The sequence below is a fragment of the Serinus canaria genome, chromosome Z, assembly GCF_022539315.1.
Source record: "Serinus canaria isolate serCan28SL12 chromosome Z, serCan2020, whole genome shotgun sequence".
NCBI lineage: Eukaryota > Metazoa > Chordata > Aves > Passeriformes > Fringillidae > Serinus > Serinus canaria.
In genome coordinates this window covers 21,295,100-21,322,338 of record NC_066343.1, presented here as the reverse complement: position 1 = coordinate 21,322,338, position 27,239 = coordinate 21,295,100, and the positions used below count along the sequence as shown (strand labels likewise).

The window sequence follows — 27,239 nt, the reverse complement described above, 5'->3', positions numbered from 1 at the left end:
CATTAAATGAAAAATCATCACAAGTGATTGAGGTAGTAGTTTTACTCCCTGCTTTAACAAGTAAGAGGGCAAAGGATTTGTTGTCAGAACCCAGATCAACAAGAGAATTCATGATTACTCTAGTGCTTTACTCATATCTCATCATACACAGTTTAGAAATACCTGACCTTCACATTTTATCATTAGCCTGCTCTGGTAAGAGCAGCTGCATAGCATCTGTATTAGCAAATTATATTATTCATGTTAGCCCTCTGGTTCTAATCCAGTGCAGAAAAGTGACTAATAATAATGGCAGCAAAAAGGCTGTTAAAATGATGCACTTACAAATGTACCTCATTTAGAAAGCTGCTGTTTGTAGTCCAGACCCTTGTCATCCATTTCAGCAAAGCTGACCAAAATGTAATAATTTAAAAAGATAGACAGAAAGACATGAATTTGATTTAAAAGGCAAATATATAAGTACGTAAGGGAAAGGGGGTAGGGGGAGTGGTTTTGGGTTCTTAAATTACTTTCCTTTGTTTTGTTTGGTTTTGTTTGGTTGGTTTTTTGTTTGTGTTTTGGGTTTTTTGTTGGTTTGTTGGTTTGTTTTTATGTTACATTTGTACATGAGGAAAGGAAACTACATTTCTCCAGTATCAAGGAATCCTAGAAGGGTTTTTTTCGGAAGGGACATTGGAAGATCATTCAGTTCCAATCTCCCTGTCATAGGTAAGGATACTTTCCTCTAGATCAGGTTGTTCCAAGGCTTGTTGTGATGGGTTGACATTGACTGGTCATCAAGTGCCCACCAAGCCACTCTGTCATTCCTACTCAAGAAACTTGTGCTTTAGGGAGAGGGACACCACTCACCAATTAGTGTAATAGTGAAAAAAGACTTCTCTTGATGATATTAATTTATTGCCAATCAAAGAGCACAGGATGATGAGAAACAAGAACAAATCTAAAAGCACCTTTTCCCCACCCCTCCTTCTTCCCAGTCTCAGCTTCACTCCTGAGTGCTTTGCATTGCCACCTCGATAAAGCACAGGGGGATGGGGGAGGATGGGGTTTGGGGTTAGGTACTAGTTTGAAAGCAAACCAGTGGGAGATCCCAAGTCAGAAATATAATTTAATAGGAAAATTAAAGTATATGCAATAATACAGAAACACTGACACAGTCTGAATACGACCTGACACCCTGTGGGTCAGGTCACACTGTTGGTAGCAGTCTGATTAAATGGTGTCTGCAGTCTTCTTGAAGTGATAGATGTGGTTCTGTTGGAGCAGTGATCCTGTCGAAGGGTTTGATCTTCCTCTGAAGATCCAGTGGCGGTTATGGAGCTCTTGTCCTCTGGGAATTCAGTGGATAAAGCTGTGTTCCAAACTTCCAATCATATCCAGGTAGGAATACTTGGATCCTCCTCCTGGGTGGAGCATCTCAAAATGTATGTTTTAATTTTATCAGTCTTGCAGTGAGACTTGATGGCCCATTAGCAGAAGACATCCCCTGGAGTTAGGGGTGAGTCATGAAGAAGATAAGGAGCACTCCCCCACCTGGTTTTAACAGCTTATGAAGATGGTGATAGAATACATACTTTTGGTACATATTACATTGTAATCTAAGACAGGTTATCACAGTAGAGTGTCTCTACTGTTCTCTCCTCATCTTCTTCATGCCTGCACCAGCTTGGGGTCCCACGCCCACCAGCATGGGGTCCTACCCAGGGAAGGCAGTCCTCTGTGAACCTCTCCAGTGTGAGCTCTTCCCAAGGACCAGCATTCTTCATAGACTGCACCAGCATGCATCCTTTCTATGAGATAGAATCCTTCAGAAGAAGACTGCTCCAGCATGGGTCTCACACAGGGTAACAGTTACTGCCTGAAAAACTGCTCCAATGTGGACTCCTCTCCACAAGAATTAGTTCCTGCCAGGATCCTGTTCCAGCACTATCTTTCCACAAGCTGCAGGTTTCTTCAGGGCATATCACACATCCCAGTGTGAGGTTCTCTGTGGGCTGAAGGCTGGATATCTGCTCTACTACAGTATTCTCCTGTGACTACAGGGGAATGTCTGCTACAGCATCTGGAACTCTGCCTTCCCCTACTTCTTCACTGACCTTGGTATCTCACATTTTATTGTTCCTCTCTCCCAGCTGCTTTTATGCAGTGGTTTTTACCCTTTCTTAAGTCTGTAGTCCAAGAGGTGCTACCAACATCTCTGATAGGCTCAGCCTTCACCAGAAGCCAGTCCAACATAGAGGCAGCCTCCACTCGTAGTTTGCCACATAAACCAAATAAAATCATGTGGTGGGCATCCACAACTTCTCTGGGTAACCTGTTGCAGTGTCTCATTACCCTCATTGCAAAAAGTGTCCTTGTTGTATTCAATCTAAATTGGTGTTTTCTCATTTGCCCCTTGTCCTGTCACTATAGGCCCTGGAAAACACTTTTTCTGTATTTTTCTTACAAGCCTCCTGTATATGTTGGAAGGCCATAAGAAAATCTCCCTGCAGCCATCTGTTCTCCAGAATGAAGAATCCAAACTCTCTCTCAGCCTTACTTCGCAGAAGAGGAGGCCCAGGCCCCTGGCTATTTTCATGATCTTTTTCTGGATGCACTGAACATGTCCATGTCATTTTTGTCCCAGTGGAGACAGTACTCCAGGTGGATTCTCCCAAGAATGAAGTCCGTGGGAGAATCGCCTCCCTTACTCTGCTGGCCAGACATTTTGTGCAGCCCAGGATATGACTGACTTTCTGCTCTGCAACTGAGCATTGCCAGTTTATGTCAAATTGTTCGTCCTCCAGTATGCCAAGTCTTTCCCTGCAGGGCTGCTCCAAATTTCCAAGTCTGTATGGATACTGGGCATTGCTCTGACACGTGGACGCAGGATCCTGACCTCGTTGAACTTTATGATGTTCACATGGGCCCACACCACTTGTCCCAGGGTCCCTCTGGATTCCATCCCTGCAGCAAATCAACCACTCACCTTGGTGTCATGTGAAAACTTGCACCCAGTCCCATCATCTATGTCCTTGACAAAGATATTAAATGCTGTTGGTTGCAGTATGCATCCTTCAGGGACACCACTCATTGTTCAGTTTTACTTGGGGTCTGAGCTGCTGATTGTAACTCACTGGATGTGGCCAATTCCTTCTCCATCTATCTGTCAGACCCAAATCTCTCCAAATTAGAGGCAGGGAGGTTGTACTTGTATCAGTGTGCCAAAGACATTACAGAAGCTGAGGCTCTCTCTGTAACTCTCTCACTCCATTGTAGGAGGCCACTGTCTTAGTCAGGCACAATCTTCCCTTTGTGAAGCCATGCTGGCTGTCTCTAACCACCTCTCTGTCATCCATACTTTCAGCATAACTTCCACGAGGATCTGTTCCATGCTCTTACTGGGCACAGAGGTGTGGCTGACCTACTAGTAGTTCCTGGGGACCTTCTTTTCATCCTTGTTAAAGGAGAATGTGATATCACTTTTATCAGTAATTGGAGACTGACTGCTATGACTGTTAAGATATTACTGAGAGTGGCTTAGCAGCTACATCTACCAACTCCATCAGGGTTCTGGAATGATGCTCATTTTGTAGACTAAGATGGTTCCATTCCTGATCTAAGTGGTATAATATATTTGACTGTAGTTCAGACAGCAGAATAGGTTTCTGGGGCTCTTGTTTACAAACTTTTGTTAAACAAAAGTAATATTCTGTGTGCAGTAGCATTAAGCAACCAAGCTGAATATTTTCATTTATTTCTTCATTATTAACTGCTTACAGAAAGGAAAGGGGAAATAAAAGCTCTTCAGGTTGCATTAAATTATAGCACATTGTCAAATGTATGTTTTATGCTTTCACCTTTTTGCTATTTCACCTGATTTTGACTATAAATTTATTCCTGCCCTGAAGTTTTATGCTATTTGTATGGTTGCCTGAAGGTTTCCTAACCCTTTGGTTGGAATGCAGGATTTGCACTAGCAAATTGAGAAAATTGAAACCATTTTATTTTTTGGTTTACAGAAATAGTACAAGATAATCTCATCATAACCAGAGTTCCTCATGCTAAGATACTTGTAAACTGTTAGAGACTGAGTGTATAGATAATTGCTCTGATCATTTTCTCAGCTCTGTATGAATGAAAGGCAGGCTTAGTGGTGCCAGTGTGAGACTGCGCCTGATTTAAAGGTTTGTGAAATGCAAGTGCAATAATTGAGTTCAAATCCAAGTAAACAGCTGTTGAATCATCAAGAATTTTGGAACAGCTTTAAAAACTTCTTGTGAATCCTTGCCTGGCAGGGAAGTACGGTGGTCAGGAGTATGCCCAAGTTGCTAGCTTTCCATTTACTCAACAGAGAGCCCTTCCTGAGCCTGCTGCACCCTTCCTTGTCCACAGGAAGGCTGAGTCACACAACCAGGCTTTGCCTAGCCAGCCACCAGTCGCTGGGCTCAGTGTGCAGGGTCCTACCTCGCTGTGCAGGCACAATCATTAGCTGCAGCAGATTGATTCATTTACCATCCAGCTGAAGCTCCCTCTTACATCTCCCTTTTCTTCCTGTCTCCCATTTCAGAATGAAGCAAAATGCAGATGACCACTGGGTTGTTTATAGGAAGTGTTAGTTCCAGAAAAACATTTTGTACACCTAACAGTGTCTGTAACAGTGTCTAACCCTAGTAGTCCCCTTTTAAGCTAAAGGGAAGAATAACATATCAAGTTTCTATATAAAATGCACAAAATGTAGCACAAATAACCTAACTGGTGCTACAAAGATGGTCATCACAGCTGTAAGAAAGACATTTAGTGTGAGGAGGTGATACTTCCCACATGCACCATACCAGTCTAATCTCTTTCCTTCTCTGTTTTTTGTTTGGAAGTTGCTTAAGTTGACACTACTATTGAGAAAAATCTTCCTGCAACATCAGGCCAAGTATTGTTCCTTTACTTTTCCTCAATATATCTTGCTATTCTCAAATAAATGTCTCAGAAATATGATGTCATTTCACAGTTAATAAATTATTAAGAAAATGCATTGTAAAGTCACTAATTTAATAGGTTTTTAATATCAATGACACTTTTTTTCCCCAGTATCACAAATAAACTGCAATGAGACTATTTACTTGGACACACTTGGAAAAAACTTCTGAAATGGAGGAAGGTGTCTGTGTTCAGTAACAAAATGAAAACAAAGAGCTCTGCCTTTAGGATCATGACAGAATCATTGGTGGCAGTAAATTATTTGAGTTCTGATACTGCAAACAGTTGGAAGTGGTCCTTCATGCTTTGGGGGTGTCATGATTATGACAGTGTGGTCTGAGAGTTGCTCTATGCCTGCGGCTTTGCACTTTGACTCCATTGTGGGTACAGCAGAATGTTGAAAAGTAACTTTTTTTTTCTAATTTACTTGGGCTTTTTACTATTTTCTGTAATATTTCTCTGCTACTACTCATGATCAGTTATTTCTTCTTTCTGATACTTCTAGAACATAAGTGCATGTGCAAGTGGTGGGCAGGTGGCACAGAGCAGAACAGCCCGATTAAAGATATTTTTTCTCATGTGTTTTGTTTAAAGTTCATTGCATTAAAATTTGAAAACTATGTGAAATTTGAAAGGTTAACATTGACATTAATTCAGATTCTCTAGTACAGTGTTACCTAATGAACAAATGTTATTGCATTATCAGGGAAGTCCCATTTTTCCCTGACTTAGCAGTGTCTGTTGGAAAAATATCTGGGAATCTGTTGCACTTGCACAGAATGCTTGCTACTGCTTCTTGTCTCATTTGCTGTTGCTACTGCTCTTCCATCTTACAAAGTTCTTTAGGGGCTTAATAGAATACACTATTTCAGCAGGCCTTAAATGCAGAAAAGGAACCCAGACCACAAACAGTAATCAATAATTCCATTACATGTGTTATCTTAGGAACAAGCTCTTAGTTTGTTACTGAATGTCACCATCCACCACAACAGGCTTTAATTAAATACCAAAGATCACAGAAAGCATTGACTGAGGAGGTAACAGGATGTGCTCATCTCCTACACTGTCAGTTATGCCCTTGGGCATGGCCCTCAGCTCTGGCTGAAGTGGTTACTCCCATGCTGAAACATGAGAAGTGGTGCTTTATTTTGCATGCAAAAAAAAAAAAAAAAAAAATTATTGAATGAAGAGTTGGAAGTAATTAATTTTAAATGCAGTTGAATAAGCATTAAGTCTTAAATTCTGTTCCAAGGAAGGAACAGAATTTGATGTCCTGTGTAACCTTGAAATTTACAGTTGAAGAAAAGCTAGAAAACATTATTGATTATTAGAACTGGAGCTAGATATGTGAGAAATCAGTTCTAGTTGGGAGAGCTGGGAATGGATTGTTTTTATGGTTGGGAAAGGTCCACTTGAAAAGGTAATTTTATTTTTTTTTGTGGACCAAAAGCTGGTTCTTTACATTTTAACCACAAAATGCAGAAGGCAGAAATGTGAATTTGCAGAAGTATTTTTGAGAACAGAGATGAGTGGGAGGAATACTGTTAATAAAATCAAACCAATATTATTAAAATGAATAGCAAATTTATAAACATTCAGTAGATTTTTGGTGGTGGAATACATGACTGAATACCTTTTGGAGCAATGTTGAAACAGAAAAAAAATCTGCTTTTCCAAGAAAGAACAGGAAAAAGACGAAAAGAAGGACAGCTTTCTGTTTTTGAAGTTGTCTGACAAAATACATAGCAATAGAATACAAAAGGCCTCTTTCTAATTGAATTACAAACTGTGTAATAGTTTAAACTGCAACAGCTGGTCTTATGAAGCTACCATATTCCTTGGAGACATGCTCCTTGGATTCTTTTAAGAATCTTACTAGACCAGTTCAACATTGCATTCTAAGTCTTTGTGCTGAAATAGCAAGATGTATAGCTTAACAGCTCAGGCTTTATTAAACAATAACTAAAGTGAAGCAGAGCACATGGTGTTTTTCCATGTAATAATTTGTCTTGAGTAGCATCCTTCTCTCTGTCTCAGCTCTGTTCTTTTTTGCTTTAGGTTGTCATATCCAGAAGCAGTCACAGCCTTATAGACAGCCCCTTGTGTAATGGGGATTGGAATCACTGGGTAGGTCTGGAGTGCTGCTACACATTTTAATTAATAAGTTCACTCTTGATCCTGGGAATACTTACAAGAGTTTCTTCTTGTGGTTGAGGTTTCTCAATACATCCCTGAATTAGGCTGGCAAGGGAAAAAGAAGGGCCTGGGAGGTTTTCTAGGCTTAATGAAGTAACTACAGTCATTTGAGTAACAGTCTTAAACTTGCACCAGGAAAGTACTCTGCAATTGGTCACATGAGCTTGAATTTAGATTATTTTGAAGGAGATTTCCAGCTATGCTTTAAAAACATTTCAAACACCAAATGACAAACTGACAGCAAAACCCAATACAAAGTATCACCATTTCTTTTTTGGGTGGAAAGTTTATATGGTTTTATATGTAGTTGTTTAGCTTCATTGGTCAACAGCACACCAACTAAAAATATCTGTTTCTTTGAAACATATGGTCTTTATGTATTAGAAAAATTTCAGTTGTGCAAATCATAAATATTTTTTTTATTTAAGTTTCCAAAATACTGTTTTTACAAGTCTTTTTTTGTATAAGCAGAGTAATTAATATTTCTTTCACAAACATAATGATTTTCATTTGTTTAAATGGAGATTCCTGTAACATTTAAGCATTTGATCAAGAAAGACTTGCTATAAAGCAACTGCATATCAGAATGTATGGTTTTTAACACTGGATCCTATGTCTTTCTAAAGGTATTACACAAGTATATAAGCTAAAATATTCTGTTTAGTAAAATACCTATGGCACCTCTGTTTTGGTTTTTTTTTTTCCATTTTTGAATTGTTAGTGTGGAGACTAATATATGAATTAGAATATCTAATTCATATTAGATGTGGGGTCTTTTGTAAATATTTTGTTTACATCAACATAATAGTGCAAGTTTGCTTTAAAAAGCCCAGATTAGAGAAGTGAACCTGTTGTCTGATATGTGTGGGTACACATCCCCCTCTCTGAAATAAAATCTCTGCAGCACAGATATTTTACATCCCTTTTACATATTGGTTTGTGACAGCTTGAATTGTAATTTTTAAGCACGGTAATTGTTGCAGTGCAGCACCACAGAGGTGCGCAGGTAAGCAAAGGGAGACCCTTGAAGCCTGAGTGTGGTCTGACCTCCCATGTGTCTCACATTGTGTTTGTGCCTTGAGTAATGGTGACCTGCTGGAAGGAGAAGTCTGAGGTGAGGAGGTGCTTTGCTCTGGCTTTGAAAGTCTGTTTCATATGTCTCCAGGTGGGAAACAAAAGCAGGTGCTATCTGCTTTTCTCATGCAACCTAAGACCATCACACTGCCAGAAGCAGCCTTGGTTTGTAGATTTAGTTAGTGTCCATGACACTTTAACCTCTTGAAAATCTTACTTTTTGTCTTTTTTAATTATTACCTCTATACATTTTTCTCCTTTTTTACAGTATTCTGTAACTTCTCTCAAGACCATCCCAGAATTATGTAGAAGGTGTGATTCACAGAATGAAGACCGATCAGGTATGATGCCCATTTTTGTCCGCCATAATATTCTAGGCTTTGTTTTAATCATGTACAATTTGGCAACAATAACTTCTTGGCAGTGTCCTGTTGTTTTGTTTTTCCTCATTTATGTACAGTGTTCTGGAAACATGAGTTTCTTTTTTTTCAACAGATGTTAGTTCATTAGAAGGAAAGAAAGTTCCAAAAAAGGATTTGGCTGTATACAGATAAATGTAGGGCTTCATCTCAGCAGCTCCAAACCACAGTATGTGCAACAATTTACTTGAAAACCCGAGAAACCATTGGTAACAAGACGTAATAATGTAGGCGCCAATGAAAAAATGTTGGATACGTTTCCTACCCATATGGCCACGACCAGTCTGAGGGATGATGTTTTGCCAGAGTCTGAAACTGTATCATGGATGCTACATGATAGAATCTACTCTAAGGCATACTGTAATAGTTAAGATTAAAGCAGAGTTTTTTAGTTTAATAGTGTAAACTAAATGAAGAATCATGGCATATAGATGAGAACCAGCTGGAGACCTTCCCCCTGCCCCCTGACAGAAAGTGCATTCAGTGTTGTTTTTCACTCTGTAAATCAGATTAATCTGCTTTTATTTTTCTCTTCCTGATGGAGGAGAAATGAATTGGTAAGAGAAGCATTTTTGTTGAGCTATGAAAATTTTATTGTGCTTTTTTGATCTTTTAATTGAACTTTTGTTAATGCTGTTACATCAAGTACTTTTATAACAGAAATAGGAGATCTGGAATTGATGGGATGATACAACGACTTGAGAACCATGCTATACTTCAGCAAATTTTATGCCTATATTTCCTTTCAGACTTTTTAAATTTTTTACTGTGTTTAACTTAAGTGGAAACTTTCTGATTGCTACTTCTTACAGAGTTATTAGAGGCCAGGTCACCACATGCCACTGTCCTTGGCAATAAAGAGAAGCAAAGCTCTCCTTACAATGCTTACTTGCATATTACTTTCACAGTACTTGCTTGCCTACACAGGGATTGCACACACAGTATTATTTGTTGAAAGCAAGAGCAGGGCAGAAGTGTAATAGGTGAAGACTCCTGATGCAACCCCCTCAAATTGCTCTATCTCCTTCTACCCCAGTCTCCACCCATCCTCCCCTGCATATTCCCCTCTTTCTTCACATCCTTCTCCTTTCCACCCTTCTATCCTTCCCCTATCTCATCCCTATCCCTTTTCTTCTGTCTTCTTCCTTCCTTCTTGCTGGTTCTTCCCCCCTTCCTCATCCCTTGCATCCTGCCATCCTCCCCTTTCTTCCATTTCCTTCCCACTTTTTTCCTGTCTTCTTCCTTTCTTACTCATTCTTACTCCCACTCTCCCTGTTTTCCTATTGTCACACCATTGCGCCACACTATTCTTCTCCCACTCTTCTCTCATTCCTCTTGCCTCCTTCTCTCCTCCTTCCTCATTTTCACCCACTTCTCCCCCCTTCTGCTCATCCTTCTTCCCTGCCATACTCCATAGCATTTAATCCCTCATTGCTCCCCACATGCTCCCGCCATTCTCTCCCATATTCCTCCTCCCATTCTTCCTTCATTTAAAATTAAGGTACTAGTCATGAAGTGAAATGTAGTCCAATAGTAAGGATGAAATACTGGTTATGAGCTCTCCTTTAGACTGTGGGATCCTGACAGCATACTGTGTATCTCTCTTGTTCCGTGGTGGCCTCTGCAGATGGACATTATTTTGATTATGATTTTATTTGCATCACTACTGTTTTGCAGAGAAAATCAAAAACTCTACAACTTTGTAAAAGTTGTAAAGCCGGTATGTTTATTGCAGCGCTGGACTCATGCGGGGATTACTCCCCTTAAAAGGCATGCGTACCTCTGGGATCTTCAGGTCCCCTTTTTATCCTTCTCCCCAAATACATATGCATACAATTTCACAATAGGTTCATACATATTCATTTTACACACTTCGTGTGACATTTAGTGCTAGTTCTTTTGTTATCAGAAAAAATTCCTAGGCCAAGTTGACCTGTCTCCCCCCTCCCTTATCTCTGTCTTTCACTGAAGCAATTTCTGAGCTCAGACTAAACAGCTAAGATTCCAAGGCTTAACTAAAAGATGTACATTTAACCTAAATCAAAAAGGATTTCTACCCTGGAACCTGGAAAATTTCTACTCTGTCTCATTCCCCCCCTTTCCTAGAAAATAAGTAAATTCTGTCGCAGACTCCTACGACAATAGGTGTCTCCCAATGCTTTGCCATGTACATTTGATAGGGATGTTAACATAGCTACTCATTGTAGTATTCTCTAATTCCAAATTAGCAAGATCAGTTATAAATATATACAAAACAATTCTGCAAGTGAAAGTATGAACCCACTATCAACCGCAATATACTCATTTTTGCTCGTGTAAGCTTTAGTCTCAGTTCATTGTCTCCTGATGTCACTCTCCAAGGGGGTTTTATGGGCCTTCTTCACTCAAGAGTGATGGACCTAGGCATTCTGCTCCTTGATCTTGACTGCAGTGAAGGTGGTGAGAAGCACTTGGAACGGTCTCTCTCACTGTGGTTCCAAAGTTTTCTCTGTAAGAGACTTAAAATATATATAATTTCCAGGCTGTATGTTACGTACTGGCCCATCTAGCTCCCTGCTCCGAGCTCCAGCCACGTGTTTCTCAATTTCTCTGTGCTTAAAGCTACCATGTAGGTGGCTAGTGTTACCTCCCCAATGTGGGTGGACATTCCCTTTTGTATTCCATATGCTCTTCCATAAAGCATTTCAAAAGGACTCAGCTTTTCTTTAGCCCGAGGTTTAGTTCGGATTCACAATAGTGCCAGTGGAAGAGCTTGGGGCCAGGGTAGATTAACCTCCTGCCCAAGTCTCACAATCTGCTGCTTAATCAAATGATTCATTTTCTCCACCTGGCCACTTGATTGGGGGCGGTATGGAGTGTGAAGTTCCCAATCTATGCTCAGGTGGCTACTAATCTGTTGCACTATTTTGGAAATGAACTGTGATCCTCTATCCGAGGATATTGTGGCTGGAACTCCGAAGCTTGGTATTATTTCTTGTAATAACACCCTGGTCACCTCTCGGGCTTTGATAGTTCTGGTGGGGAATGCTTCTGGCCACCCTGAAAATGTATCTGTCAATACCAATAAATACCAATACCCCCCTTTCCTTGGGAGTTTTGAAAAGTCAATTTGCCACTGCTGTCCAGGCCCATGACCTCTCCCAATCTGACCGAGTTTTGGTTTGGGAGCATTTTTGGGGTTAGTCTGGAGGCAAAGATCACACTGTCGGGTCACCTGAGTAATAGTGGCATATAAATTCCTAGCAACTATTCTTTCAATCAAGTAGGTGTATAGGGCATTTATTCCCCAGTGTGCTTTCTGGTGCTCTTCCCTTACTAGTGACCACAATAAATGAGAAGGGATTACCAGCTTCTTTTCAATGGTAGCCCACCCTTCTTGGTTATATGTCTCTTTTCGATCTTCAATTAATTTTCTATCTCTCTTACTATATTCTGGCTTACCTTCAAGGGAAATTTGTCCATCTGGAATTAGGGCTCCTTCAATAGTTACCTCACCTTTTGCTGCTTCCTTTGCCTCTCTATCCGCCAGCTCATTTCCTTTCTTCTAATTCTGAGCTCGCTCTTTGGTGTGCCTTGATATGCATAATTGCTACCTTTTCAGGCAGCTGAACTGCTTCTAACAGCTGGATTATCTCTTGTGCATGTTTGATGTTCTTTCCCTGTGAGGTCAGAAGTCCCCTCTCTTTCCAGATGGCTCCATGTGCATGCATCACTCCGAATGCATACCTCGAGTCTGTGTAGGTGTTTATCTTGTTTCCTTTTGCCATTTCTAAGGCACGGGTCAGGGCAATTATCTCGGCCTTCTGTGCAGAGGTGCCTGTTGGTAAGGGTCCGGATTCTATTACCTCTCTGCAGTTGGTCACTGCATACCCAGTATGTCGCTTTCCATTGGCAACATGGCTACTCCCATCAGTGAACTAGGTCTCTGCATCGTCCAAAGGAGTGTCCTTTAAGTCTGGGCGGCTGGAGTAAGTAGCTTCAATGGTCTCCAGGCAATCATGGTGCACTGCTTCCTCTTGATTTCCGCTGAGAAAGGAAGCTGGGTTGACAATATTAGTCAATACTATTTCTACATCATCTTGCTCGACCATGGTGGCCTGGTATTTCAGGAACCTCTGTGGTGAAAGCCAATGGCCACCCTTTACTTCCAGTACTGTGGACACTGTATGGGACAATAGCACAGTCATTTTTTGTCCCAGGGTAAACTTGCGTGCCTCCTGAATATTCAGCACGACTGCTGCTACAGCTCTGAGGCAACCTGGCCATCCTTTGGCTCTTGCATCTAGTTGCTTGGAGAGGTAAGCAACTGCCCTCCGGTATGGACCCAAGTCCTAGGCCAGTATTCCCAAGGCAATTCCCTGTTTTTTGTGGGAAAATAGAAAGAATGGTTTACTTACATCTGGAAGTCCCAGGGCTGGAGCTGACATGAGGGCACTCTTTAGCTGGTGAAAGGCCCATGTGGCTTCTTTCATCCACAGGAGATCTCTGTTTCCATTGGCAAGAAGAGCATAGAGGGGTTTGACGAGCAGTCCATAATTATAAACCCACAGCTGGCACCACCCTGCCATGCCCAAGAAGGTTCGGAGTTCTTTTATTGTCTGGGATTTTGGGGTTTGGCATATGGCTTCCTTGCGAGCCTGCCCTAGAGTCCGTTGCCCAGCACTCACCTCATACCCCAGGTAGATTACTTTCTGTTTTACTACCTGTGCCTTTTTCTTTGATACTCTGTATCCTTGGAGTCCTAGGAAATTCAAAAGGCTTACCGTCCAGGCCACGCATGCTTCCCTAGTCTGAGTGGCTACTAGAAGGTCATCCACATACTGCAACAGCCTTCCTTCTTCCTGTGGAGCTTCCCAGGACTCCAGATCCTTTGCAAGTTGCTCCTAAACAGAGTGGGGGAATTTTGAAGCCTTGAGGCACATGGACTATGTGAGCTGGGTTTTTGCACTGCTTTTAGGGCTTTCTCATTTGAATGCAAGAATTTTCTGGCTGGCTTTGTGGATAGGGAGGCAAAAGAAGGCATCTTTCAGGTCTAAAACAGTAAACCAGCTTAGCTCAGGTGTTAAACAAGTTAGTAAAGTATATGGATTTGCTACTACAGGATACAAATTCCTCATTATTTTATTGACAGCCCTCAATCTAGTACCATTGATAATTGGGCTGATTTCTTCCCTATCTTCTTTTCAGGGGGTACTGCTTAATTCTCACTGGTTGTGTTCCTTTCTTAAGCCTTTTTACTATGAAGGGGTGCATTCTTCACCCTCCCTGGTACAGCAGAAGCCTATACTTCAGAAAATACTTGTTCTAATATTTCTTTACTAATTTCTTTCTTAATTTCAATGGCTGTCAATGTTAAGCCTAACATCTTTATATCATTTGCCTCCAGAGTAACCCCCACCATTTGAGAATGTTTAGAGAATTGGGCATATACAAAAGCTTCTAAGTACACATGTTACTTTAAAGATTTGCAAAGGTATGCCTTCTCAGACTGGTCAGTTGTTCCCCAAGCTATAACACAATGGTTCTCCACAGGTACTTTAAAGCTTTATTTAAAACTGAATATACAGCTCCTGTAACAACTAAAATTTCACCCTTATCCTTTTTCTGGTCTCACTGCCTCTCGAAGAGAGCTTTGTTACCTCCTAGTTCTGGATGAACTGCCAGGAGGGGGATGGGTGCGAATGGGTATATCTTTGGAGCCTGAGTCCTCTTCCCTTTTGGGGAATTCCTCCTCATCCTCTTTTACTTTAGGAGGAGTCTTTAATAAATTATAAGTACTTATTTTGCGAGCTGTAATTGCTTTGCATTTCAGTATGATAAACTTTCTCTGACTTCATACATTGCTATCTTTTGCTGCATGCTGAACAACGCATTTCATTTGCTTTCTCTTTGCTTTGTTTTCTTTTTCAAGGGCTAGCACCAGTAGGTCAGAGGGAGCTCTGAACCCACAGTTTCTCTGCCATTGGGTGAAGTCTTAAAATAAAACTACATCAACATATGGGACTTTATTTCATTTCCTTTCTTATTTTAAAACATCATTAACTATAATAAGGTATTATAAATCCTTTTTTCCTGAGCCGCCCCTACTGGCAGCTTTCTCCCAGTGAGCCCCTCCCAAAGGGGCTAGTTCAGGAACTTTGCTCTTTATACTATCTTGTTTCTACCCAAGCCTCACCGTGTCCTCTTTTCTCAGTTTTTCCCACACACAGACCTTCAGGTGGCAGGCTTTAGATGTGATCCTCCACACATAAGCTTTAAGATCTCAAGTTCTGAATTGGCTTGATCAGGAACCTTAAATTTACACTTAAGGCACAGAAACTCTGCATTGCACACAAGGTGCCAGCTTCTCAATGCACCAAAAGTTCTCAGGAATTGCTTGCAGGCTATTCCATTTATCACTTCGGGTTTATCACTTAACCTCTACGGTGGGCTGTTTTCAGTTCAAACTTACTATATTAACTCACTGAAGTCTCATAAACTCATTCATCTCTTCTATTTAAACTTTGTTTTGCAACATCTCAGTTTTTTCTAGTTCTCTTCTTGCACAATCTAATTCAAGCATTTTTACTGACACTCACTTTACTGCCTTGCAATAGGCTGTGCTTGTTACAGCAAAAACTTTGATATGCCCACAAACACAGACACACACCGCTCGCCCCCTTATCTCAAATTCAAAAGTCAGGGCTGGAATTGCTGTGGGGGGAGAATTCTTGGAATTCCTTTAGTTCAAAACATAAATCACCATACCCTAGTTCTTCTGTGTAAAACACTACATTTGTTGCAAACAAAATCTTAAAATCTCCACAAACACCACTATACAACTCGAGCATCAAATTACCACAATGTGGGAAAAGAACCACACAAACTCACCGGGAAAGGGCATATCTCTCAAAGTGCCCACTTTTCTCAACACAACACAGCACAATACAATACAGTTCACCATTTACCCACACGAGTTTCCTCTGGTCTTCGCACACTCTGGACACAATCAAAATAACAGCGCACAGCAAAATTCTAGAGATAAAGTCTAACTACCAGGGCAGAGGAACTCCCTGAGCTCCTACTCACAGTTAAAATGTGCCCGACCTTTAAACACAATACACATCTTGACCAACGTTTCTTCACTAGTTCCACTTCACCGCAGGGCACTCCCTGCTCCCACAGCCTGCCCCGGCTGGTGCCTCAGGCCTCACTCGGTCCCTTCAGTTGCAGGTAGAAGCCCACCGCACTGTAGATATTCTCCCTTTGTACACTATGCACTCACACAAACACACACAATGCATGAACTACACAGCAATACAGTGCCCGGACACCACACACAGACACAGACACTGACACAGACACACAGACACACTCACACACACACACACACACACGAGTTCACTCGAACCCACCCCCAGGGCTGCTAGCAGCAGCTCTATCGGACAGTGAACTCTCGCCTCTCAGTCGCTCTATCGAGTCTGAGTGCTCAGCCTGTGCTCAGCCTGCAGGCACAGGCTGAGCACTCAGACGTCTCTGAGTGACTTATTCAGCCTTCCTATCCCCCGGGGCCCTTTTAATACATACCGAATCCACACGTCAGCAGGTCCTTGTCTGTCCCGCAGAAGGCAAAGCGAGACAACAGAACTCCTCCGGGAAGATCCCGGAGCGCACCTAGGAGGTCCCTCTATCCCTCCTGCCCTGTGGGGACAGAGATGGAACCTCCTGGCTGGCTCGCCAAAATGTTGTGCGGAGAAAATCAAAAACTCTACAACTTTGTAAAAGTTGTAAAGCCGGTATGTTTATTGCAGCGCTGGACTCATGCGGGCATTACTCCCCTTAAAAGGCATGCGTACCTCTGGGATCTTCAGGTCCCCTTTTTATCCTTCTCCCCAAATACATATGCATACAATTTCACAATAGGTTCATACATATTCATTTTACAGACTTCGGGTGACATTTAGTGCTAGTTCCTTTGTTATCAGAAAAAAATCCTAGGCCAAGTTGACCTGTCTCCCCCCTCCCTTATCTCTGTCTTTCACTGAAGCAATTTCTGAGCTCAGACTAAACAGCTAAGATTCCAAGGCTTAACTAAAAGATGTACATTTAACCTAAATCAAAAAGGATTTCTACCCTGGAACCTGGAAAATTTCTACTCTGTCTCACTACTCATCTATTCCCTTAAAAAGGGGTTGACAGAAGCAAATACAGTAGAAGAAGACAGTAGTAGCTCTGGGGAGTCTGCCACTAGAAGTTAATTGCAGATTGGTTAGAAGTATTGAATAAAAAAGAGGTCTTTTGTGCTGATAGTAGTATTGGCAAAGTGGAAACAGTACTAAAAGCTGGGTTTTCTTGCTACTTACCATTTATTTTGGTGAATAGGAGATAGTACTGAAATATTTTTATTTTACTCTGTTTCTTTACTAAGTAATAATACTGTGCTGAACAGAAATGTATCAATTTACATGTCTGTACAGACTTCAGCATCTCAAGTATCTTGAAATATCAACAGGGCTGGATTAGTCAACAGTATATACGACTCCATTTGATAACTTTTCACAGTTGCTTTTGACTCAGTCCTTTGCCTTCCCTATACTGTTGATCATTAAAATAATGTTGCCAAAGCATTGATGATGTGCGCTATTTTTTTAATGAAAATTGATTATACAATAAATCTTTCATACTGTAGCATAAAGCATTCATACTAATTTATATCTGCATTCCACTGTTAATTCAAGTAGTTACAAATAAAAAAACTCAGAGGTTTTACAAAGTGCTGATCCAGCTTTTTACCTTATACTGACTCCTGCTTAGTTAGAGGTTGGATTTCTCCGTTAAAACTATGAGAAGACTGTGAAAGTAGCTATCCAATAATTCTTTTTTCAAAAGAACTCAAAGTTAAGCAAATGTTGACCATAGATAAGACATGTCATAATCTAAAAAACAATTGTCTGTCATCTTTGTCTCAGGAAAATATTCAATTCACTAATACAATTAAGACAAAATTGTACAGAAAGGAAGATTATAATTTATACTTGAAAAAATAATTATATATATGTATATATACATATACATATATACATATATATATATATATATTCAACTATTTTCACCAGCCGGATTGTTAGGACAGATATAAACCAGATCAGTTTCTTGTTATGGAATTATGTTTCTTAACTATATGGCTAATAATATGGAAGTGTTACTATTCATTGTTTGCAGATAAGTTTGGTAAACAGCCCTGTCATCCTGATTTTCTTTCCCCCTTTCATGTAAACATTGAAAAATAAGTTAGTAATATACAAAAGTATTTGGTTACATTGTTTTCAGATTACTCCAAGCACTTTTAATCCTAGGCAAGTACTGATGTTTAGAAGTCAGTGTGTCTTCTCTAGTATTTCACATAATTCCTTTAGCAGACTTTTGGGTTTTTTTAACTATTTCTGATGGCCTGTAGCTTTTGTTCAGATTACTTGTTCTTTTGGAAAGGGAGGTATTAGAAAGTTTTCCCAGTGTGTAATTTTTCCTCCTTGAAATGCCACCATTGCCTCCCTTTACTGGAGAGCACTGGCAGGTGGAGTGTATTGTTGGGAAGGTCCTATTCCTGCCTCACCCTTTTGCAAGATGTGCATGACAGCCATGAAGCAGCACAGTCTCCGTCCTGACTCAGAATCAAAGAATCACAGAACATGCTGAGTTGGAAGGTACCCGCAAGGATCATCAAAGTCCAACTCCTGGTTCTGCCTAGGACACCCCAAGAGACACTCCATGTGTCTGAGAGCATTGCCCAAACAGTTCTTGAGCTCTGTCAGGCTGGTGCTCTGACCACTTCCCTGGGGAGCGTGTTCAGTGCCCAGCCACCCTCTGGGTGAAGAACTTTTCCTGGTATCAGACCTAAACCTACCCTGGCAGAGTTTCATGCCATTCTCCTGGATCCTGTCACTGGTCACCACAGAGAAGAGATCAGTGCCTGCCTCTCTGCTTTCCCTCATGAGGGAACTGCAGAATTAGAATGAGATCTTCCCTCAGTCTCCTCCAGGCTGAACAGACCAAGTCACCTCAGCCACTCCTCACACGGCTTCACCCCAAGGCCCTTCACCTTCCTCGTGGCCTCCTTTGGACACTCTCTAACAGCTCAGTGTCTTTTCTGTGTTGTGGCACCCAGAACTGCCCCCAGCACTGGAGGTGAGGCTGCCCCAGAGCAGAGCAGAGCGGGACAATCCCCTCCCTTGCTGGTCTGGTGATGCTGTCCCTGATTTCCCCTAGGACACAGGGGCCCTCCTGGCTGCCAGGGCACTGCGGGCTCAGGTTCACCTTGTCATTGACCAGGACCCCCAGGTCCCTTTCCATGGCACTGCTCTCCAACCTCTCATTCCCCTGTCTGTCCGTTCATCCAGGGTTACCCCATCTGAGGAGCAGAATGCATCACTGTCCCTTCACACAGCTGGTGATTGCCTTGGCCTCTGATCTGTCGATGTCTCTCTACAGGGCCTCTCTGTCTTCAGAGGGAGTAACCAGCTACTCCTAATTTTGTATCATCTGCAAACTTCCTTAGTATTCCTTCATGTCCTGCATCCAAGTCCCTTGTGACTTCTCTGAGTCCTTCTTGGATTTAGGGAATTCTGACTCAGGAAAGTTCCAAGGGATCCTTGGAGCCAGTATATGTGTCAGTACACCCAGATTACAAGGAAAGAGATACAATATTGGCAAAAAATTGCAGGGAGAATCATTATTTATCCACAGTAAAGTGTGGTTAAGGGTAATAGTTTTTCCTACAATCGTGCATCAAGATAATGATCTTTTAGGTAGCATCATATTCACTAAGGTGGACATTATCTCAGCTGTTTATAGCAAGGTGCTAATTAACTCCAAGACTGTGGATTTAAGCCTTGTAGAGGCCATTCACTTAAGAACTGGACTAGATGATCCATGTGGATCCCTTCCAACTCAGAATATTCTGTGATTCTGTAATTTTTTTCTCTTCAAAGATAAAAAATTAAAGAGTCTGGTTTAGAAATGGACCAAGCTAGCACATTTTTCCTGAAATGAAGTGTTAGCCAGAGTGCCCATTGATTTCCAGCATTGTTTAATATAGACTGATGAACTGAAACAGAAATCAGTCCTTTATGCTTTTGTTATTAAGCATGAAATTGGTTGCATTCTTTCTGGGCAAATTTTCTAAGGACAATTGAACAAATGGTTCAAGACAACAGTGTTCAACAAGCTTCACTGAACCATGTCATTGTTGAAGTATATTCTGTCATCTGTGACAGCTTTCAGTTGTCATTAAATGGCTTTTTCAAATGAAGGCAGTATACCACTCTAGAACTTTATTGACTGATTGGTAAAAACAAATTCACTTTTAATGTCCAGCAGTTATCCTTCTGCACTGCTTGGTTCATTCCCAAAGAAACTGCCATTTGAAAAATTATTCAAAATATTAGTTTCCTAATAGAGAAAAATAAATCAATGAGCACAAAATTTGAATTTTTGTCTCAAGCTCTTGGTAGTTTTTAGTTGTATGAGAAAATAAAGTAGAATTTGATTTGGAAGCAGTGTTAAAAACCATCAATTTCACAGACTTGTATTCTATATTCTGTAGTCTATATTTGAGACTATACTCTCCAAATATCTCCCAGGTAAATATGTCTGAAACAATAAAATACTGATTGGATCATTCCTTGGTAGAATACTGAAGAATTTTCTTAGTAAAAAACCAGTTGTGCTGGCTACGTATAAGTTCTTTTCCTTACCAAATTTTTGCATCCTCCCTCTTCTTTTTTCACACATTTTGTGCCAGAATGATTTCTTCTGATTTTTCATTAGAACTTTGTTTGCTATCTTCCTTTTACATCCATAGATCACTCTATACAAGAGTAAACTAAATTTATTAATTTACAAATTTCCTTTATTATCTATTTGAGAATGACAGCTTTTGTGTTATTCTTGCTCCAGCCAAGATAAGAAAAAATATTAATTCACTGAGACACAAAATATTTGAATTACGTGGAAAAAATGCACTGTTATTTAAAACCATTAATTATTATTTACTCTGTATACTCTTCCTTTCTTCCTTAGAGTGACTTGAAATTCCACTTAAATGGGAGCAAACCCTCTCCATTTTTATCTGTGCAGGGTTGTTCTTTAATTGAGGTTCTCATGCTATAAGAGTTCATGTTAAAGAACTCCAGTATATATTCCTGGTACAGGTTATTGATATATTAAAACTGTAAAACAGTGCCACCTTCAGTCAAAATTAATTCAGTTAAATATGAATTTTGTGATATTAATAAAGGACTAAATAGATACTCAGATCTGGCTCTGACTATCCACTGATTTGTAAGAGACACCCCTTCCTCTATCACATGGAGCCCACACGCTTCTGTAAGTGTTGGCAAAAAATTGGTGATAACAAAAATGAGTTTTTGGAAAGTTTCCCTAGTGTAGTCAACGCCTCAGCTCCTGTTTACAAAGTCAGAATCACAGTGCTTTATCTGGACCTGGAATTAATGTGTTTCTTATTTGATTCAAGTCTCTGCTGAAGGTATACCACAAGGAAGAAGCTCAGGCATTTCTTTCAGATGACAGTAAAACTCCAAATATGAAACTGTAGATTTTCTGCATGTCCCCTCCTAATATTGCATGAGCAATATGTTAAAATAGTGCATTTAAAAATTATAGGCAGTTGTCAATGCCATTTACAAACTTTCTTAAAGTAAGACATGACACTCATATTTTCATTGTACTCAGGACAATTTAGAGGCATTGTGTGTTTGGCATTAGACTCTTAAGTATCACAGAAACTGTCTGTCACAAGTGTAAAATTTCATCTGTGCATGAGGTTATCTTGATGATTGGAGAAAACTCAGTTACCCTGTAGTTCTACAGATGCTTGTATGCCAGATAAAACTTCACCTCTAGACATAGAGATGATTGAAAAATACTCTGAACTCAACCGATGCTTCCAACTGGTAACGTGTTATAAGGATCAATTTTTATTCCTGAAAATAGAATCAAGTGGGCATTAAATTGAAAGATAAGTTGCTTCCTAGTTGCCCCCTTTTCTGCTTATTTGCCCCCTATAGTTCTAGGACATCTCTAAGTAAATAAATAGATAAGAAAACATATAAATAAGCCTGCAGGCCTCTGGACTCATTTGCATTTTGTCTTCCTCGAAAAAAAAATAGAGCACAATATATGGTGAGGTACTACATCTGCAAATTTGGCCCTTGCAGGTCTTTGTCAGATTAAGGGTTTTTTTTGTGCCAAAGAAATATTTTGACACCTCAGGTCTATCAGGCAACTTACTCTTCCTTACCAATGCAAAAGAAGTCTGTGATTTTTGTGTTCCTCACTCTTTTTGCCTCAGTAATACAACAGTGGAACTATCCAAGTCTCTTGTTTAATGAGTAAAATTTTGGGAAATAATTTTAACACATAGTTGGGAAAAAAAATGTCATCACCTTTTAGGAGTGTACCAGAATTATTTATCAGATTCTGGAATCAAACTAGCTGCTCCACATTCTACCCCCCTGCCTTAAACTCAGGCCATCTTTTACTGTTGTTTATAAAATAATCAAACAGTATTTATTTGACCCAGACTTTTAATGGCCCCTGTCTGAGTTCATAAGTATGGAGAGATGAGCAAGAGGCTTTTCCTCTGGAGCAGCTGTTTAAGACTACTCAGCATAACTCCTGCCGTGCTGGAGCTTTGGGAGCTATAGGCAACACTTGCTTTTGCTTCTTCAGAAAACAGGCATCTGAGAGCAGAAAGAAAGAGATTCAAGCCATGTCCTGGTCCACTCCGGGCTATGGCTGCAGTGTCAAGTAGAGGGAAATCATGCTCCAACTGCCTAAGGACTGATGCAGCTCCCAAGGAGTAAATGGCACAAAGAAAATACTGTGTCTCCTAGTCTGACTTACTTTTGTCTCTTCAGCTATATGGTTAAATGCTATGTTCTGATCCTTTATTAAAAACAGTGGAAATTCATTCTCAGTTAAGTGGAGAGAATGTTTTTAAGTCAGTAAAAATATTGCTAACTGACATTAGCAGTATTTGGTGTTCCAGTTTTCCCTGGAAAGGCTGTGTTTGTAAGGAGATGTTGGTAAAAAAACCAATGAAAAATGAAAGTACCTTACTCTGCTCTAACTTTAATGAAAGAAAGGGGAAGTACATGGCTTCACAATTATCTGAGGCAAATTTGTAACAAACATCATTGCTTCTTCTCAGTACTTGATTTTACAGTTTGGTCACCAGTGGTTTATGTAAATGCATATTATTAAAGTTAAAAAGTGGAGAAAGTGAAGCAACAAAATAAATGTAAACTGAAATAAAGTGACGACAAACAAAATGTTGATGCCTTTTCCTCTGTCTAGACCCCTGTGTTGAAAGCTGTGTTTTCATAAAACTCAGACAGAATTCATTTCCATATTGAGTGCTTAATAGTTCCTGTCAGAACAAAACAGCTGTGAAACATATGGTATCCATTTCCCTGTATCACTTGGAAAAAATTTCACATGTAAATAAAACCAACATAAAAGTGTAGGCCTTTGAACCTAGAATCTTATACAATACATAAATAAGTCAGTACAGTGCGTTCTTTGTATTGGCCCATTAAGTTACATGCCTTTTGATTATTATTATTTTTATTTCTTCTTCGGAAATGTTTTCTTAAGCACTTCCAAGAGTATTAATGTAATTTTCAGACATCCATAACTACTAAGCCATACTAATCTTTTGCTTCAGATATTAATGTTGCACTGAAAGTGTATATATCTGTTTCCTTAGGAAGGTGTTCATGGCAAATTGTGTGTTTTGACCACAAATTAGATCCCACTGATATGCAGTTAGCACATGTTATAAATCTGCTTTGTTTAAACAGTATTCTTGACTTTTAGACTACATTAACTCTTAGTGTACCTTGAAAAGGGCGTAGTAACTGCCTAAATGCTTTTGTGGTTTTAGTGCTGTCCCTCAACTGATAATAACAAGACAAAGAAAACTATTTGCCAGAATTCCACTTATTATGAAGATCATCAATATTACCAGATGGGACTATTTCTGAGGGAGTACAAATTCAGAAGGATTGAGTTCATGTTCAGTAGGATTAAGAGTTCAGTTGACTTGAGCTCCTTCCCTTCTCTCAAGTCAGATTCACTGGTCAAACCATCCTGCAGTGCTCTGAAATAATTGTCTGGAAAGTCCAGAGCTATAGGTGTGGATGTGGGTGTGGGTGTGAGTGTACACAGGTTATACATATAAGGGGTGGAAAGTTTGGCAGAGAAGCCCAACATAGAGAGGAGAAGTTCAGAAGGAACATCACATTTCAATAAGTAGGCCTAATTTTTAGATCAGAGAATCACAGAATTGTTTAGGTTGGCTAGAACAGGTTAAGCCAGGTCTGTGTCCAGTTGAGTTCTAACTCTAATGTTGGAGATTTCAAAAAGTCTCTGGGCAACTATGCCAGTGGTTGACCAGTCACACAACTTAAAAAGTATTTTCTTGTGCTCAGATAGAATTTCTTATATTTCACTTGGTGCTGGTTTCCTCTTGTCCTGTCATGGAGAAGAGCCTTGTTACCACTTCTTAATGCTGAGATTCCTCCTGACCCTTTCCTTCCCCAAGCTGAACAGTCCTAGCTCTCAGCTGATGTTCATTAATTTCTTGTTCTTGTAAAAAAAAATACATCTTCCAGAGGAAACATGCATTAAAAATTGAGCTGTTGTTATTGGTGCTAAAACAAATCTACTAAAAAGCTTTGGCTAACTCTTCTGTTGCCCTCTCAGAAAATCATCCTACTCTTATGATGCCTCTCAATACAGAGCAGAGTACAAACTAACATAGTTGGGCAGGACCCCTGTAAGTGCCACTAGGGTATAACTCACGGAATGGGTCAGGTTGGAGGGGGCCACAGCAGGTTATGTGGTCCAGTCTCCCTGCTTAAGCAGGGCCATCCCAGAGCACATGACACAGGATTGTGTCCAGGTAGTTCTTGGGTATCTACAGTGAAGGAGATTCCAGAACCTCTCTGGGTAACCTGTTTCAGTACTCAGTCACCTGCCCAGTAAAGGAGTTCTTCCTTGTGTTTGGGTGGCACTTCCTGTGCATCAGTGTCTGCCCATTGCCTCTCCTGCTATTGCTGGGCACTACTGAGCAGAGCCTGCTCCCTCCTCATGAAGCCCTCTCTTCAGATACTCATAGACATTGATGAGGTCCTGCCCCAGTTGTCTGTTCTCAAGGCTGAACAGGCACAGCTCCCTCAGCCTTTCCTGGTAAGAGAGATGGTCCTGTCACTTACTAGTAACAGCCTGGACCCACTCCAGGAGCTCCATGTCTCTCTTGTACTGAGGAGCCCAGGACTGGACTCAGCACTCCAGATGTGACCTCAGCTGGGCCAAGTAAGGGTGAGGAACACCTCTAGATCGTTGCTGGCAATACTTTTCCAGAATGCCATTGGCCTTCTTGGGCACCAGCACACATTGTTGGCTCACGGACAACTTGTGTTCTTGGTTAGAACTTGATTAGAACTAATTATTTGTAAATATTACATTATGCATCCTTGAAGAAAGTTCCTTTTAGGAGTGCAAAATTCTTCACTTTTGATAGAGATGCCATTAAATCTGTTTGGATGTGAATCTGGCATGTTATCATATAATTCTTGTTTCTGGTGTTTGGCCAGGTGTATCTTTAAAGCATGCTATCATGTCACATGTCAGGTAGCACTCACTGCTAAATCAAATTCCTTTATTTCTATAGTTTCCAGCAGCAGCTGGAACTGTGGGGTCTCAACTCTTCTTGGAAATGCACAGAAACCAACAGGAATTGCAGATGTGTGCAATAAATTCAGACCAGTGAAGAGGGTTTCTCCATTAAAGCACCAGCCAGAAAGCTCTGAGAACAATGAAAGTGATGACCAGAAGAACCAGAAGGGGGAATACCAGAAAGGCAGTGATTCTCAGTCTGCACCTCCAAATGATGACCAGAGTCCAGGAGAAGGAGAGAGCCTTAAAAGCCAAAGTACCGACCCTGCTGTTCTGCTTGGGGAGCTGGAGCACTATGACCTGGATATGGATGAAATTTTGGACGTGCCTTATATTAAATCAAGTCAGCAGCCTGTTCCTTTTACAAAGGTAGCTCCTGAGAAAAAACTTTTAAATGTGTGTTCAACTGTGAACGGTCTAAGTGTCAAGACCTGTCCTGCAGGGAGCACAGAGAGCTCGCCTGCTGGCGGGACGCAGTTCTGTGTGCTGTCTCCTGTGAAAGGCGCTCAGCTGAGAAAAACGCAGCCCATTGTCCTTGATCAGCACAAGCATTCAGCAGAAGAATTAGAGCTTTTCCAGCCTTTAGTTAAGTGTAGCTCAGCCCATGAGTCTGAAGCCCAAGGCAAGGGCTTCTTCAGCAGGACACTTGCTGATCCTCTTGCTCTCAAAGCTGAGAAGACTATGCCGAACTGCCACCGGAGGACTTTCCACCTGCAGACGGCAGTGGCAGAAAGCAAGCAGCTAGAGGAGCTGAGTATGAACTGGAGCAGTGCAGGGGGCCCAGAAGAGAGGAGCGAAGAGGTGAAAAAAATTAAGAGCATCTTAAACATTGTAAAGGAAGGCCAAATATCTTTACTGGTAAGTATCATCTTTTTCATAAGAAACATAGAATAAAAGTAATCTGTGATGTGGTTTATTAGGCTAGCTAAGCTGATGTTTGTATTTTGAACCACTGCCCTTTTTATCTTGTAGACTCCTTAGAAATTAAGCTTATGGGCTTCCAAATGGAAAGTATTGATATTTAAATAAAGTATGTAGCAAAACCAAGATACTCGGTTTATGTGTGCATGGCCAAGATTGCTGTTTTATACAGTACACTGAAATTATAAAGAAGACAGATATTTTAACTAATAGGATCACTTGAATATCAAATTTAAGTCCTAACTGAGTTTTGCCTTTCACATTTATGGGTCGCTTTGCTCAATTATTCTGGTTTACCATTGTTGTTACGTAGAGGTTGATGATGGGAACAGAGAGGCTTCTGTTGTATTCTGATTATTATTCAAGAGTGTTTATGCTGCCTTGTTGCAGCAGCATTCTCAGGGAGGAGCTTTCTGTAAAGCTTTGTTGGCCTCTGACCCGTATGAAGGTTTTTTTTAGTAAATTCAAGCGCTGTGATCAGGCACTGTCAATGATGGTTTCCAAAGTAACTGGCTGCAAGTTAGCACGATGCAGAGCATGTGATCTCCACATGCAACAGCTGGTGAAGGCACAGTGTATGTATAAAAACTGGTTTTGTTAGATTTTTGTTTAGCTTCTCTGTTTAGCAGTCTAGCTCAAGCACAAAGGCCTGCCATTAACATAGAAACAAGGACAAAGGAAGATATTCAAAACTAGACAGAGGCAGAAGAGAATTACAGATTACTCATAAAGAAATAAAAGCAAGTTAAATTAGTTAAATTCATCCTGAAACAGAAATTGGGGGGGAAAAAGAGGACAACATAGGTAAGAAAATATGTATTTTTTCCAAACTGGTTGAAACCTCTTCATGAAGTACACTTATGGAACAATATTCTGGCAAGACTACATAACTTTGTTATTGCTACTTCTTGACTCTGTCTTCAATCTTCTCTTGTT

At 40.6% G+C, this 27,239-nt stretch overlaps 1 protein-coding gene across 3 annotated transcripts in view; it reads left to right on the top strand.

The window, feature by feature from the left end:
* Positions 1-27,239, top strand: part of SNCAIP (synuclein alpha interacting protein) — a 94,413-nt gene that overhangs the window by 37,140 nt on the left and 30,034 nt on the right. For all 3 annotated transcript variants that reach the window (XM_050987190.1, XM_030237114.2, XM_050987191.1), the window contains exons 3-4: positions 8,492-8,564; positions 25,378-26,240. In XM_050987190.1, coding sequence (XP_050843147.1) covers positions 8,492-8,564; positions 25,378-26,240 — 936 coding nt within the window. The remainder of the gene's footprint in view (positions 1-8,491; positions 8,565-25,377; positions 26,241-27,239) is intronic.